The 13,380-nt window shown below is 49.7% G+C and overlaps 1 protein-coding gene across 1 annotated transcript in view; it reads left to right on the top strand.

Moving 5' to 3' along the window:
- The window catches only part of FOXK2 (forkhead box K2), an 86,877-nt gene that overhangs the window by 36,809 nt on the left and 36,688 nt on the right, over positions 1–13,380 (top strand). Inside the window, exon 2 of the mRNA XM_055389347.2 lies at positions 10,968–11,162. Coding sequence (XP_055245322.1) covers positions 10,968–11,162 — 195 coding nt within the window. The remainder of the gene's footprint in view (positions 1–10,967; positions 11,163–13,380) is intronic.

Raw genomic sequence — 13,380 nt, 5'->3', positions numbered from 1 at the left:
ATTTTTTCTGAGTCGTCTGAGTTATCTGTGTCACGGCAGAAAAGGACGTCAGGAGTCTGGGGGAAGCAGGGCCATCCTGGAGGCCACAGCCCAGGCAGGTGCCAAGGCCAAAGGCAGCTCTTCTGTGCTTGCCTCTCAGAGTAGGACTGCCTGGGACCAGACCTGCTGCTCCTGAGCTGTGTTGGCCCTGGCCTTGTCTCCTCTGCATGTCAAGGACACATGGCCTGCTCGAATGGCAGGGGCTTTTGTTATGCAGGTTCCCAGCCATGCCGTCACTCCACAGAAGCACAAACATGGTTTTCGGGGACTTTGGATGTTTCTGGAGGGGTCTGACTCTGGGTCTGTGTTCATGAGATCCACATTCACAGGCGTGGCTGCGAAGAGGCCCCTAGACCTTGGGATGTGTGCTGAGCCCTTAAGACATGAACCACCACTAGAATCGGCTAAGCTCCAGGGACACAGCAGTTGCGCCTGTGGTGGAGATTGTCCCAGAGGGATGTGTGTCCTGTTGCTGTGACGCAGATGGTGGATGGGCCGTGGGGCTGCTTTCGAGTACTTTTTTTTTTATTTCCCGAGACGGAGTCTCGCTCTGTTGCCAGGCTGGAGGGCAGTGGCGTGATCTCAGTTCACTGCAGTCTCCGCCTCCCAGGTTCACGCCATTCTCCTGCCTCAGTCTCCCGAGTATTTGGGACTACAGGCGCCCACCACCACGCCTGGGTAATTTTTGTATTTTTAGAAGAGATGGGGTTTCACCATGTTAGCCAGGATGGTCTCGAACTCCTGAGCTTGTGATCCGCCCACCTCGGCCTCCCAAAGTGCTGGGATTACAGGCGTGAGCCACCGGACGTGGCCTCAAGTACTTTTTTGAAACTGGTTGTAGGGAATAGTTTGACAAATCGGCTAGTTGGTTGAACTTGCTTTGCATAAAGAGACATCACTAAATATAACTCTCCTTAAAGTTGGGGACTTACTTAAATCTGATTCATTTCTGTGGGGCTGTATGATGTTGGTTAATACTGAAGTCTTGCAACAAACTCTGGCTTTGTTCCCAAGGAACCCGTCTTTGGAGTCCTTAGAGCTTCTTCGTGAGTCTGTTAATTCATAAACTCCAGACCATTGGCCTGCACGTTGCATTTGTAATAATTTCCATTCCCACAAGAAACTAGAACAGGAGAATGAGAGAGCCAGGCTGGGAGAAGGATGTTTGCGACACTGAATCCAGTTTAAGTTGTTGGTTTGTTCAAGTGAAGGAATTGGAATTTTTATCAGGGCCCTCTGAACAGGTTTGAAACTGTCAGCTGTTGCATTGCTGCCGGGTCAGTTCTGATTTGTGGTCTGAGGTGCACACCCCCTCCCAGCTGGTCTGTGTCCTCTTCTGGGATTCGCGTTTCTGGTCAGTTTTTACTTAGGGATTTGCCATTCTGCTTTCTGCCACCTAGTGTTCCTTTCATGTAATGCATCTCTTAACCTGTCCCTTCCTTCCATTTTTGGTCAGACGTCTCAGGCTTGTAAACAGATTCCTAGTCTATACTGAGCTTCATTACAAATCTTGCAGAATCCAGTAAGGTTTTTTTTTTCTTTTTTTCCAAGACAGAGTCTTGCTCTGTCACCCAGGCTGGAATGCAGTGGCTCGATCTGGGCTCACTGCAACCTCCGCGTCCCATGTTCAAGCAATTCTTCCTGCCTCAGCCTCCCAAGTAGCTGGGATTACAGGTGTGGGCCACCATGCCTGGCTAATTTTTTTTTTATTTTTAGTAGAGGCAGCATTTCACCATATTGGCCAGGCTGGGTTCGAACTCCTGACCTCAGGTGATCTGCCCGCCTCGGCCTCCCAAAGTGCTGGGATTACAGGCGTGAGCCACCGCTCCCAGCCCCAAATAAAGTACTTTTAGGAACACACAGTGCCAGGAATTGGGATGGGCTGACTGTGTGAGACAGCCCCCTCATCATCCTAGTGTCTTCCAGACACTTAAACTCCGTCATTGACCCCAAGTGCTTCTCTGGAGGAAAGTTGCAGGGCCAGGGAAGAGGCACCTCAGGCCTTGGGAAGTCAGGGGCCCTTCTAGCCAAGACACCAGCTGCATATGGACCTGCACTGAGCTCATTGCTCTGCAGCCATGTGGGGAAGACACAGGTCCCAGGAGGATCTAACCCCCGGCATCTGGTTTCGCCCCCACCTCCGTTCTGTTGTAATATTTTGCGGCTCTTTTTAGTGTCATGAGGCAACTCATCCAAAATTATTCCACAGTTTTTAATTTCTAGTTTTGAAAAGGGGAACAAGGATTTCCAAGGTAACTGAACTCCATAGAGAACCTGAAAACAGTTTTAATGTATCTTGTTTCGAATGTAACCTACATTCAAATAAATTATAATTATAGTGTGGGTATCCATGCAGTCACAACCCAGGTAAAAGAAATAGGTCACTGTCACCGGGCGCGGTGGCTCACGCCTGTCATCCCAGCACTTTGGGAGGCCGAGGCAGGCGGATCACAAGGTCAGGAGATCGAGACCATCCTGGCTAACATGGTGAAACCCCGTCTCTACTAAAAATACAAAAAAAAAAAAAAAAAAAAAAAAAAAAAAAAGAAATAGGTCATGGTCAGCACAAAAGCATAGAAAATGGCACGGTGAACCCCCCACGCCTGTTATATGATCCACATTTTGCTCATTTCTACATCCATCTGCATGGACGGCTTTTATTTTTTAAAACTGTCTATTGAAGTATGCTGTCTATACAGAAAAGTGTGTGTATCGTGCGTATGCAACTGATGCATTTTTACACACAGGAACTCTCACTGATGCAGTCAGAATCTAGATTAAGAAAAAGCAAGTTGGCCGGGCATGGTGGCTCACGCCTGTAATCCCAGCACTTTGGGAGGCCTAGGTGGGCGGATCATGAGGTCAGGAGATTGAGACCATCCTGGCCAACATGGTGAAACCCCATCTCTACTAAAAATACAAAAATTAGCAGGGCGTGGTGGCGGGCACCTGTAATTCCAGCTACTCAGGAGACTGAGGCAGGAGGATCGCTTGAACCAGGGAGTCGAAGGTTGCAGTGAGCCAAGATTGGGCCATTGCACTCCAGCCTGGGCAATAGAGTGAGACTCCGTCTAAAAAAAACAAAAAAGCAAGTTACCAGGACATCTGGATAGCTTTTAAATGTATTTCATGGCTCATCAACGTGGAGAGGCTCGCACTTAGATTAAAACACAGAGCACCTCCCTCACCTGGCTGGGGCTGGGGCCGGGGCTGGGGCTGGGGTGGGGCTGGGGCTGGGGCTGGGCTTGTTCTGTGGCAGCCAGGATGGAGGACGAACAGCACATCCCCATGATATTGGTCAGGCTGTGAGCAGATGGCCAGCAGCACCTTCCTATCTCTCTCTTTTTTTTATTTATTTTTTATTTTTTTTTTGAGACGGAGTCTCTCTTTGTCACCCAGGCTAGAGTGCAGTGGCAGGATCTTGGTTCACTGCAGCCTCCACCTCCTGGGTTCAAGCGATTCTTCAGCCTCAGCCTCAGCCTCCTGAGTAATTGGGATTACAGGCACGTGTCACCACACCTGGCTAATTTTTGTATTTTTAGTAGAGTCAGGGTCTCACCATGTTGGCCAGGCTAGTCTTGAACTCCTGACCTCAGGTGATCCACCTGCTTCGGCCTCCCAAAGTGCTGGGATGACAGGCGTGAGCCACCGTGTCCAGCTTCTCTTTTATTTTTATTTTATTTTATTTAAAAAAAAATTTTTTTTTGAGACAGAGTTGCTCTTGTTGCCCAGGCTGGAGTGCAATGGTGTGATGATCTCAGCTCACTGCAACCTCAACCTCCCAGGTTCAAGCAGTTCTCCTGCCTCAGCCTCCCAAGTAGCTGGGATTACAGGCATGTACCACCACGCCTGGCTAATTTTGTATTTTTAATAGAGATGGGGTTTCTCCATGTTGGTCAGGCTGGTCTCGAACTCCTGACCTCAGGTGATCCTTCCGCCTCAGCCTCCCAAAGTGCTGGGATTACAGGCGTGAGCCACCGCGCCCGGCCTATTTTTATTTTTTATATATATATTTTTGAGACAGAATCTCACACTGTCGCCCAGGCTGGAGTGCAATGGCACAATCTCAGTTCACTGCAACCTCCGCCCCCCAGGTTCAAGCGATTCTCGTGCCTCAGCCTCCCAAGTAGCTGGGATTACATGCGCATGCCACCATGCCTGGCTAATTTTTGTATTTTTAGTAGACATGGTGTTTCACCATGTTGGCCAGGCTGGTCTTGAACTCCTGACCTCTGGTGATCCACCTGCCTTGGCCTCCAAAAGTGCTGAGGATTACAGGTGTGAGCCACCGTGTCCGGCCTCTGCCTTTTTAAAAAAAACTAGAAATGGGATCTTGCTCTGTTGTCCAGGCTAGAGTGCAGTGGTATGATCACAGCTCACTGCAGCCTCAAACTCCCAGGCTCAAGCAATCCTCCAGGCTCAAGCAATCCTCCTGCCTCAGCCTCTGAGTCACTGGAACTACAGGTGTGCACCACCATCCTGGGTAAGTTTTTAAACATTTTTTGTAGATATGTGGGGGTCTTGCTGTGTTACTGATGCTGGTCTTGAACTCCTGGGCTCAAGTGATCTTCCTGCTTTGGCCTCCCTCAATGCTGGGATTACAGGTGTGAGCAACCGCACCTGGCCCTTTTCCTCATTTTAAATGCCCTGTGCTCCTGAGGATCCTCTGCAGTGGAATGTTGTCACAGCACTGATTGTCTGTTGTCCTTAATTGGAAACATTGGGGTTGGGTACAGTGGCCCATGCCTGTGCTTCCAGTACTTTGGGAGGCCAAGACGGGAGGATCACTTAAGCCCAGGAGTTTGTGACCAGCCTGGGTGACATTGGGAGACCTTGTCTCTACAAAAAATGATAATAATAAAAATTAGCTGAACATGGTGGCGTGTGCCTGTAGTCCTAGCTACTCGAGGCTGAGACAGGAGGATCCCTTGAGCCTGGGAAGTTGAGGCTGCAGTGAGCTGTGATTGCGTCGCTGCACTCCAGCCTGGGCTACAGAGCGAGACCCTGCCTGAAAACGAAAAGGAAACAGAACCGATGCAAGGGAAGGATGGCTCAGTGTGGCAGTGCCCTGTCCGCGGAGAGCACTCAGCCAGGTCTGGACGAGGACATTGTGCATAACTCTACGGAGAAGTGCGAGCTCACAGATAATATATATGGGGGTGTGGTCCTGTTGTGTGAAAAGCAAACGAAACACTAAGACGACATTGGGTTCCCCATCATTCCAGGGCTACTGCCCCCACAGGGGAGGAAGAGCTCGCCTCTTTCCCTGTTGGAATTGTGCACACTGCTGGAGCCCTCTCCTGGGAGGACCGGCGGGGAGTCTGTTCTGCTGGTCAAGGCTGGGCCTTCTGCAGAAGTTCAGGGTGGACATGGAATAAATATAGCACAGTGGACACCAGATGTGTCTGTGGGAAGAAGTCACTGTTCACATCTTTACATCTTTTTTTTTTTTGAGAGCTCTGTCGCCGAGGCTGGAGTGCAGTGGTGTGATCTCTGCTCACTGCAAGCTCCGCCTCCTGGGTTCATACCATTCTCCTGCCTCAGCCTCCCGAGTAGCTGGGACTACAGGTGCCTGCCACCACGCCTGGCTAGTTTTTTGTGTTTTTTTTTCAGTAGAGACGGGGTTTCACCATGTTATCCAGGATGGTCTCGATCTCCTGACCTCGTGATCTGCCCAACTCGGTCTCCCAGAGTGCTGGAATTACAGGTGTGAGCCACTGCGCCTGGCCCACGCTGGTTAATTTTTATGTTTTTAGTAGCAATGGGGTTTCACCATGTTGGTCAGGCTGGTCTTGAACTTCTGACCTCAGGTGATCCTCCTGCCTCGGCCTCCCAAAGTGCTGGGATGACAGGCGTGAGCTTCTGAGCCTGGCCTAGTAGTACAGTGTTTGATTTGGTGTCCTGAGTGTCTGTATGTGGATGTGGAGTGCGGTTTTCCACTGAGCTTCAGTCTGAGGTTGCGCGGTTGGTGCTCGCTGTTCTTCCCATCTCTGCTACTGGCTGGCGACCGTGCGGACTCCACAGCTGCGCTCAGCTCAGAGCCAGCTTCGTGTGCGGAGCCCAGCAGGGATGGCGGAGCCGCTTGGCATCCAAGCACCTTGCCCTGTTTGTGTCCACCTGGTTCTGCTGTGAGAACCCCTGGGTTGTAAGCCGTTAGGCTGGTATGAGAGGGTGGGTGGTCCTGGGAACATGCCCCCACGTGGGACGGGCTGCTCATTAGCAGTGAGGAGGACTCAGGAGATGATGGGTGGGAGTCTAGGGTGGCTTTCGGATCCTGCTGGAACCTCGTGCCAGGCTGGTCTTCCTTGTTGTCCTCAGAGGAGGTGACAGCTGTACACACACACCACCCCCCACCCACCCCCCTTGTTTGCAGACTCTAGAAGTAATGTCTGTGTAAAGGGAGCTGAGCTCAGTCGGATCTCAGATACATGGCAGGTGATCAGTTTTATTATTTATTATGTATTTATTTAGAGCAGCACTGAAGGCTTATTAAAAAGCTTTAGAGCAGGAAGGAAAAGAGGTAAAGTACACCTGGAAGAGGGCCAAGCGGGTGACTTGAGAGATTAAGTGCCGGTTTTCTTTTAAAATGTACTGATAAACAGGTGTTTGCATCTGGAAAGTCTAAAGCCAGCAGTGAATGCCACTGAATGTGAAGTGTTGCAGATCTTTGCTCTGGATAGACTTTTTTTTTTTTTTTTTTTTTTAATGGAGTCTCGCTCTGTCGCCCTGGCTGGAGTGCAGTGGCAGGATCTCGGCTCGCTGCAGCCTCTGCCTCCCGGGTTCAAGAGATTCTCCTGCCTTAGCCTCCCGAGTAGCTGGGATTACACGTGTGTGCCACCATGCCTGGCTTATTTTTTTTTGTATTTTTAGTAGAGATGGGGTTTCAGTGTGTTAGGCAGGATGGTCTCGATCTCCTGACCTCATGATCTGCCTGCCTCAGCCTCCCAAAGTCCTGGAATTACAGGCATGAACCACTGCGCCCGGCCCTTCTCGCTGTTATTTAAGGGAAGCGGTCTCACTCTGTTGCCCAGGCTGGTCTCAAACTATCCTCCTGTTTGGCTTCCCAAAGTGCTAGGATTACAGGAATGAGCCACCGTGCCCAGCCCTTCTCCCTGTTATTTAAGGGAAGCGGTCTCACTGTGTGGCACAGGCTGGCTTTGAGCTCCTGGGCTCAAGCGATTCCACCCCTGGCGTTGTGGTGCAGCTGGAAGCATTTTGCTATCTTTTGTTTTACTGATTCTTTTTCTTTTTTCCTTTGTTTCCTTTGGTTTCGATACCAGTGGTCCGTTTCTCTCTTGGTCTTAGTTGATTCAGTTAATAATTTGCAAGGATGTAAAATAAAATAGAGCTTTATAGACCAAAAGATCATTGTCTTAAATATATCATTTATAGACGAGATCAGGCATGGTGGTTCACGCCTGTAATTTCAGCACTTTGGGAGACTGAGGTGGGTGGATCACTTGAGCCCAGGAGTTTGAGACCAGCCTGGGAAACAGCCTGGCATGGTGGCATGTGCCTCTAGTCCCAGCTACTCAGGAAGTTGATGCGGAGGATCACTTGAGCCTGTGAGTTCGAGGCTGCAGTGGGTCAGTGATCGTGCCACTGCTCTCCAGCCTGGGTCATAGGGGTCTTTGTTGTTGGCCAGGCTAGTCTCAAATTCCTGCACTCAAGCAATCCTCCCTCCCCAGCCTCCCAAAGTGCTAGGATTACAGATGTGAGTCACTGCCCAGCCTTCAGACGTTTTCTCCTGAAGGTGAACAAGAAAAGAAGGTAGCTTACTTTTTCAGTGTCTTAACAGGGGTTTTGGCAGAGAAGCTTTTTCAGTTTTCATGATGGGCGCGTTTTGAAGGCCAGAGCTGATGGCACTGGTGGATGGACTCCTGTATTTCTGGCCTGAGCACCTGAGTGCTGCCTGTCCCTGCTGAGGGGAGTCCTGGGAGAGGAGCGTGGGCTGGGAGTCTTGTTTGAGACCCCCAGTGTTGATGCATATGAGGGGCCAGAGTGTAGGGAGACCCTGGAGCTGGAAGTGGGGATTTTGGAGCCATTTGGGTATGTGTAGAGTTCAAGGTCTGAGGCCTGGATGAGCTAGGAGTGAGGGTAGAGGGAGAAACTGGAGTCGAGGCCTGGAGCATTGAACATTGAACATCGGGCGGTAAAGAGAGGAGGTTCCGGTAAGGGATTGAAAAGGAGTGCTGCAAAGTGGGAACCAGAGAGTCTGGTGTCCTGGACACCCAGGAGGTGGTCACTCTGTGAGGTTCTGCTCTGTACACCAAGACCGTGGGGAGGACTGGCCGTCCTGTGTGTGCCTCACAGGGAAAGGAGAGGGGCAAGGGGAGGCAGCGGCAGCACGGCAAAGAAGCGAGTGTTGAAACCCTCGGGTGCTGTCCTTCCCGACCCCAGCTAGAGGGTTGGGAAGTGTCTTCTTGGAGACGTCCCTGAAGCGGGAGGGCCATGGCGTAGCTTCCGACCTCCACAGGCTGGACCCTTCTTGGGCAGGTGCTTGAAGCGGGAGGGCCATGGCGTAGCCTCCAACCTCCACAAGCTGGAGGTGCCCCTGGGGCAGGGTGGTGGACAGAGTCTTCCTCTGGGGGGGGGGGGGGGGGTGCCCGCACTGGGTGCACAGATGTGAGCCTGGCTGAGTCCCACGCCGGGTGTGCGGATGTGAGCTGGGCTGAGTGTGGCCGGCCGCTTGTTTGCGTTGTTTGTAGACAGACAAATAGGCTGTTGTTGAACTGGGTTCGTGGTGGGGACTTAGAGACTCTCAGAGTCTATGGCTATTTTTAAATTTTATTCTTTGAAGGTATTTGGCTTTCATGACCTTTGTTTGGTTATGTTTTACTTGAGTCATGTCAAGGAAGCTACATGAAGTGTGAACCAGAGTGTTCACTGCAAACCTTCTCCCCTGTAGCTTAATGTCCCTGGCTCTTTGTTTGCCAGAGCCAACAGTGAAAAGGGCGATAGGATTTTTTATTTAAAGAAAAGGAGGCCGGGCGCCATGGCTCACGCCTGTAATCCCAGCACTTTGGGAAGCCAAGGTGGGCGGATCACGTGAGGTCGCGAGTTCGAGACCAGCCCGACCAACATGGAGAAACCCGTCTCTGCTAAAAATACGAAATTAGCCGGGCGTGGTAGTGCATGCCTTTAATCCCAGCTACTCGGGAGGCTGAGGCAGGAGAATCGCTTGAACCTGGGAGGTGGAGGTTGCAATGAGCAGAGATAGCACCATTGCACTCCATTCTGGGCGACAAGAACAAAACTCCGTTTCTTAAAAAAAAAAAAAAGGAAAGGAATTATTTTTCTTAAATAAGAAAACTACCACGAAGTTATTGCTTTGTGACCCAGATACATTTGTATGTTTATTTTGAAAGGAAAAATAGACACTGGGTGGTATTTGAGTTTTTTTTTTTTTTTTAACATTTTGATATTAGTTTTTTTTTTTAATTGATCATTCTTGGGTGTTTCTCGGAGAGGGGGATTTGGCAGGGTCATAGGACAATAGTGGAGGGAAGGTCAGCAGATAAACATGTGAACAAAGGTCTCTGGTTTTCCTAGGCAGAGGACCCTGCGGCCTTCCGCAGTGTTTGTGTCCCTGGGTACTTGAGATTAGGGAGTGGTGATGACTCTTTAACGAGCATGCTGCCTTCAAGCATCTATTTAACAAAGCACATCTTGCACCGCCCTCAATCCATTTAACCCTGAGTGGACACAGCACATGTTTCAGGGAGTACGGGGTTGGGGGTACAGATCAACAGTATCCCAAGGCAGAAGAATTTTTCTTAGTACAGAACAAAATGAAGTCTCCCATGTCTACCTCTTTCTACACAGATACAGCAACCATCCGATTTCTCAATCTTTTCCCCACCTTTCCCCCCTTTCTATTCCACAAAACCGCCATTGTCATCATGGCCCGTTCTCAATGAGCTGTTGGGTACACCTCCCAGACGGGGTGGTGGCTGGGCAGAGGGGCTTCTCACTTCCCAGTAGGGGCGGCCGGGCAGAGGCTGCACTCGGCACTTTGGGAGGCCAAGGCAGGCGGCTGGGAGGTGGAGGTTGTAGCCAGCGGAGATCGCGCCACTGCACTCCAGCCTGGGCACCATTGAGCACTGAGTGAACCAGACTCCGTCTGCAATCCCGGCACCTCGGGAGGCCGAGGCTGGCAGATCAGTCGCGGTTAGGAGCTGGAGACCAGCCCGGCCAACACAGTGAAACTCCGTCTCCACCAAAAAAATACGAAAACCAGTCAGGCGTGGCGGCACGCGCCTGCAATCGCAGGCACTCTTGAGTTTTGTTTTAAGTCTACTATAAGACCCAAAACATATTCAGGCACTTAGTTTAAAAGGAGTCATGTAAACTAAGTAGTATTTGAGTCTTTTTGAATCTATGCTTTTTTTTTTTTGGTCGGGGGAGTCAGGGCCTCTTGCTCAGACTGAAGTGCAGTGGCACTATCATAGCTCACTGCAGCCTCGACCTTCTGGGCTCAAGCAATCCTCCTGCCTCAGCCTCCTGAGTATCTGGGACCACAGGCATGCACCACCACGCCTGGCTAATTTTTTGTAGTTTTTGTAGAGGTGGGGTCTCGCTGTGTTGCCCAGGCTGGTCTTGACCTCCTGGACCCAAGTGATCGGCCTGCCTCAGCCTCCCAAAGTGCTGGGATTACAAGCATGAGCTACGATACCTGGCCTTGTCTGTGCTTTTTATTTTCCTGTATGGCTGGTCTAAGTAGTGTTTTCTTACTGGTGTTTTTAAAGTCATGAAGCACCTTAGTTGTGGTTTTGTTTGTTTGGCGACTTGTAATAACACAGTGAGCTGAGCTTGGAAGTGTTGCATCCATGTCCTCAGCTGCTCCAGTGTTGTAGGGACACGTGGGGACTCTGCCCTGCCCCGGCTGGGACAGCAAAAGGTGCTGATGGTGGGCTTTTCTTTTCCAGGTGCACATTCAGGTTCCCGAGCACAAACATCAAGATAACGTTTACTGCCCTGTCCAGCGAGAAGAGAGAGAAGCAGGAGGCATCCGAGTCTCCAGTGAAGGCCGTACAGCCACACATCTCGCCCCTGACCATCAACATTCCAGACACCATGGCCCACCTCATCAGCCCTCTGCCCTCCCCCACGGGAACCATCAGGTGCGGCCATGGGGATGGGGGACTGGAGCATCCTTAGTCCCAGTGGCAGCCCCAAGGAACGCCTTTCTCCTTCCCTGGTGCTGACTTATGTGGAGAGAGAGAATGTGAGGTGGTGTTTAAAATATCATTGGATTTCTGCTCTGAATTTCCTGCATTATGAAATGCAGTTCCCAAAGGTTCCTGGTTTTTATTTACTCATTCCTTTTTTTTTTTTTTGAGAAGGAGTCTCTGTCTGTTGCCCAGGCTGGAGTGCAGTGGTGCTATCTCGGCTCACTGCAACCTCCGCTTCCCAGGTTCAAGCGATTCTCCTGCCTTAGCCTCATGAGTAGCTAGGACTACAGGCACCCACCACCACGCCCACCTAATTTTTGCATTTTTAGTAGAGACAGGGTTTCACCATATTGGTCAGGCTGGTCTTGAACTCCTGACCTCAAGTGATCCGCCCACCTCAGCCTCTCCAAGTGTTGGGATTACAGGCTGAGCCACTGCACCTGGCCTGTTTACTCATTCTTCAAAAGATGTTTTTAAAGTGTTTTTTTTTTTTTGGAGATGGAGTTTTGCACTGTTCCCCAGGCTGGAGTGCAGTGGTGTGATCTCGGCTCACTGCAACCTCTGCCTCCCGGGTTCAAGTGATTCTCCTGCCTCAGCCTCCTGAGTAGCTGGGGCTACAGACATGTGCCACCATACCCGGCTAATTTTTTGTATTTTTAGTAGAGACGGGATTTCACTGTGTTGGCCAGGCTGGTCTCAAACTCCTGACCTCGTCATCCACCTCCCAAAGTGCTGGGATTACAGGCGTGAGCTACCACAGCTGGCTGGTTTTTGTTTGTTTGTTTGTTTGTTTGTTTTTTGTTTTTAAGAGATGGATTCTGGCTGTGTTGCCCAGGATGAACTCAAACTCCTGGACTTAAGTGATCCTCCCGCCTTGACCTTCTGAGTAGCTGGGACAACAGACGTGCTCCACTGTGCCTGGCCTGGGTTCTTTTTATTGGAGTCTAAATGAAAGGGCAGACAGTGGTCTAAAGTCTGAGATAGATTTTAATTTGAATTTTGAATTTTTTTAGAGAGCCCACAGCCTGAAGAACCATGAGCCAATTAAACATTTTTTCTTTATTTTTTTTTTTAAAGAAGAGTAGAGAGCCCAGAAATAAACCCTCACATAATGTAGTCAAATGGTTTTTTTTTTTTTTTTTTTTTGAGATGGAGTTTCACCCTTTTTGCCCAGGCTGGAGTGCAACGCGCGGTCTTGGCTCACTGCAACCTCTGCCTCCCGGGTTCAAGCGATTCTCGTGCCTCAGTCTCCTGAGTAGCTGGGATTACAGGCATGCACCACCACGCCCGGCTAATTTTGTATTTTTAGTAGAGACGGGGTTTCTCCATGTTGGGCAGGGTGGTCTTGAAATCCTGACCTCAGGTGATCCACCCACCTCGGCCTCCCAAAGTGCTGGGATTACAGTCGTGAGCCACCACGCCTGGCCTCATCAAATGGTTTCTGACGAGGGTGCCCACATGCCCACACCATTCATTCAGACTTCCCAACAAGTGGTACCAGGTAAACGGTATGTCCACATGGAAAATAATGAATTTGGGCCCTTATCTTATACCATGTGCAAAAATTAACTGAAAATGGATCAAAGACCTAAATGTAAGTCCTGAAACTGTAAAATTCTTAGAAGAAAACATAGGCAAAACCTATGACATTGGATTTGGTATTGATTTCTTGGATTTGATACCAAAGGCACAGGCAACAAAAGAAAAAGACAAATTGAACTTCTTGAAAATTTAAAAAAATTTCTGCATCAAAAGACAACATCAGTAGTAAAAAGGTGTTCTGCAGAATGGGAGTAAGTATTTGCAAATCATACATCTGACAAGGCATTAACATCCAGATTATAGAGAGAACTCCTAAAACTCAACAACAAAGAAACAAAAGACCCAGTTCAAAAACGTGAAAGACATTGTTTCAAAGAAGATATAGAAATGGCCAATAAGGACATGAAAAGATATTCAGCATCAGTAGTTATTAGGGAAATGCCAATCAAAACACAGTGAGATCCCACCTCACACCCATTGGATTGGCTGCTATTAAAAAAAAAAACCCAGAAAATAGTGTTAGTGAGGATGTGGAGAAATTGGAACTGTTGTGTGCTGTTGCAAGGAATGCCAAACCGTGCAGCTGCTGTGGAAACAGACTAGCAGTTCCTCACAAAACTAAAAA

Source organism: Gorilla gorilla, chromosome 4, assembly GCF_029281585.2.
Source record: "Gorilla gorilla gorilla isolate KB3781 chromosome 4, NHGRI_mGorGor1-v2.1_pri, whole genome shotgun sequence".
NCBI classification, from domain to species: Eukaryota; Metazoa; Chordata; class Mammalia; order Primates; family Hominidae; genus Gorilla; species Gorilla gorilla.
The sequence above is the reverse complement of the archived record's forward strand: the minus strand, read 5'-3'. Positions and strand labels throughout refer to the sequence as shown.